The 2,289-nt window shown below is 37.1% G+C and overlaps 1 protein-coding gene across 1 annotated transcript in view; it reads left to right on the top strand.

Annotated features, from left to right (window-relative positions):
* The window catches only part of LOC119593398 (aspartate aminotransferase, cytoplasmic-like), a gene marked incomplete in the record, with an annotated part of 9,325 nt that overhangs the window by 5,692 nt on the left and 1,344 nt on the right, over positions 1-2,289 (top strand). Inside the window, 5 exon segments of the mRNA XM_037942326.1 lie at positions 513-621; positions 816-1,000; positions 1,111-1,294; positions 1,594-1,759; positions 2,066-2,208. Coding sequence (XP_037798254.1) covers positions 513-621; positions 816-1,000; positions 1,111-1,294; positions 1,594-1,759; positions 2,066-2,208 — 787 coding nt within the window.

The raw sequence follows: 2,289 nt of genomic DNA, 5'->3' as shown, positions 1-2,289 counted from the left end.
TTTTGCTTACAAAGTTTTCATTTTTCATTGGTTTCACACTGCAGATGAACAGAGTATTTGGTAGAACAAAGGAGGCTTGGGGTATGTTTAATGTTTGTTATAAGGCTTGTCATTTGTTGCATTGATAGTTTTTGTTGTTTTTGTCTTGGAGTCAGCACTTAGTTTTGAAAGGTTATAAGTAGCTTTTATAAGTTATCTGATATACTAATGGATTTTGCTGTATGTAGGAGGAAATTAGTGATAAGCATGAGGTCTTTATCTTCAAGAAATAGAATTTTTCAATTAGCTCTGGAGATTAAAATTTCACCAAGATCAGTGATTGAGATTATGATGTAATTATAAATTGTGATGTAGGAGTATGTGGTTAAATTGTAGGTTTGTATTCTGATAGCATTCTTTTTTAGTTTGGTATTGTGAATGTATTTTCCAGCTTTTTATTCCTAGATTACTAATTACTGTTCTAATGAAGATAATAAGTTTTGCTTATTTTTTTCCCTTATCTTATTTTACAGATGACATCAGTGCAGGTGCTCTCAGGCACTGGAGGACTGCGTATTGCTGCCGAGTTCCTCCACAGAATACTCAAGTACAATACCTTCTATTTCTCAACACCAACCTGGGGTCAGTCTGCTGCTGTTTTTTTTTTTTTCCCCATCTCCATTGTTTACCCAATAAATGAGTCATTGTTTTTTCGACAGTAATAAGAACTCTTTTCTGAGCTGATACAAAATGTGTGCTGTACCTTATCACTCCCTATACTTTGGAAATAGTTGGTCTGTGAAATTATAATCTTCTAAATATTTTTCCTTTGACAGGCAACCACCGCTTGATCTTTACCCAAGCTGGCTTTACTGATGTCAAGCAGTACCGTTACTGGGATGGAAAAACCAAGGGCCTTGACTTTGATGGGATGATTGAGGACCTCCAAAATGCCCCTGAGAACTCTGTAGTGATCCTCCATGCCTGTGCCCACAATCCTACAGGAGTGGATCCCACACAGGTGTGCAGAATTTAGAAACATCTACAAAGTTCTTGTCTATAAGTCTACTTATTTTTTAAAAATTATTTTTTGTTCCTCTGTTAATTCCTTCTGCTTTTAATTGTTTCCAGGACCAGTGGAAGAAGATTGCTGATGTCATGGAGGAGAGGAAGCTGTTCCCCTTGTTTGACTCTGCTTACCAAGGATTTGCTTCTGGAGACCTTGACAAAGATGCATGGGCTGTCCGTCTCTTTGCTGAACGTGGATTCGAGATGATTGCTACTCAATCCTTCTCAAAGAACTTTGGCCTGTACAGTAAGTTCTGATCAGTTTCTTGCTCTTTCCTCTTGTAACTTACATAGATTGGGTTTACTTTTTGTTAATCAATTTAATCTTCATTATAATTCTGATTTAGTGACTTGCTTTGACTATACAGAGGAGGATTAACCAGGGCCCAAAGGTCAGACAGTATCTGTATCAAGTAGACATTTATTTTCTTTATGTGAAGTCAGTATGCACTCAAAAGAACTTTCTGGTTGATGGTAGTTTCTATTTTAGTATTTCTGTAACATTTCCTTACACAAATGTTTATATCAGGTTCCCCCAAATTACAGATGAACGTATTGGTAATCTGATGATTATCGTAAAGGATCCCTCGGTGATTATCCCCATGAGATCCCAGATCACACTCCTTGTCCGAGGCTCATACTCTAATCCTCCAAGCCATGGTGCAAGGATTGTTTCCAGAGTTCTCAATGACGAGGCCTTGTTTGGGGAATGGTAAGTGACTCAGCAATATTATTGGTAAACAAATACCACTCAAGCTTTGTCTGATTGTGGCTTTGTCTCTCTGGATGGTTAATATCTGGCTCTTTACATTCATTTATTCGATATTTCCCCAGTTCCTAATCTTTACTGTTCATATAATTTTTTATTTTCATTATGTGCACCAGCATAGGCTGTATTGCAGATATACACTGTTAAAGAACTTTATTAGTGTTATATGAAGTTCCCAGCTAAATAAGTGGATCAGAAATGGACTACATGTATCCTTATTTCATGATATTTAAGTTTCTTATCTTGCAGGAAGGAATGTATCAAGATCATGAGTGGCCGAATTATTGAAATGCGAAAGGGGCTGCAGGAACGTTTGGAGAAATTGGGAACACCAGGAACCTGGAACCACATCACTGCTCAAATTGGCATGTTCTCATTCACTGGCCTTTCAGGTAAGAAACTGTACCAAGGTATGGTTGGTCATTTCAGATAAACCTAAACAGAACTTCATATTAACAGTAGGTAACATTTTT

Source organism: Penaeus monodon, chromosome 32 (assembly GCF_015228065.2).
Source record: "Penaeus monodon isolate SGIC_2016 chromosome 32, NSTDA_Pmon_1, whole genome shotgun sequence".
Taxonomy (NCBI): domain Eukaryota; kingdom Metazoa; phylum Arthropoda; class Malacostraca; order Decapoda; family Penaeidae; genus Penaeus; species Penaeus monodon.
Note: the sequence above shows the minus strand (reverse complement) of the source record. Positions and strands in the feature narration are given on the sequence as shown.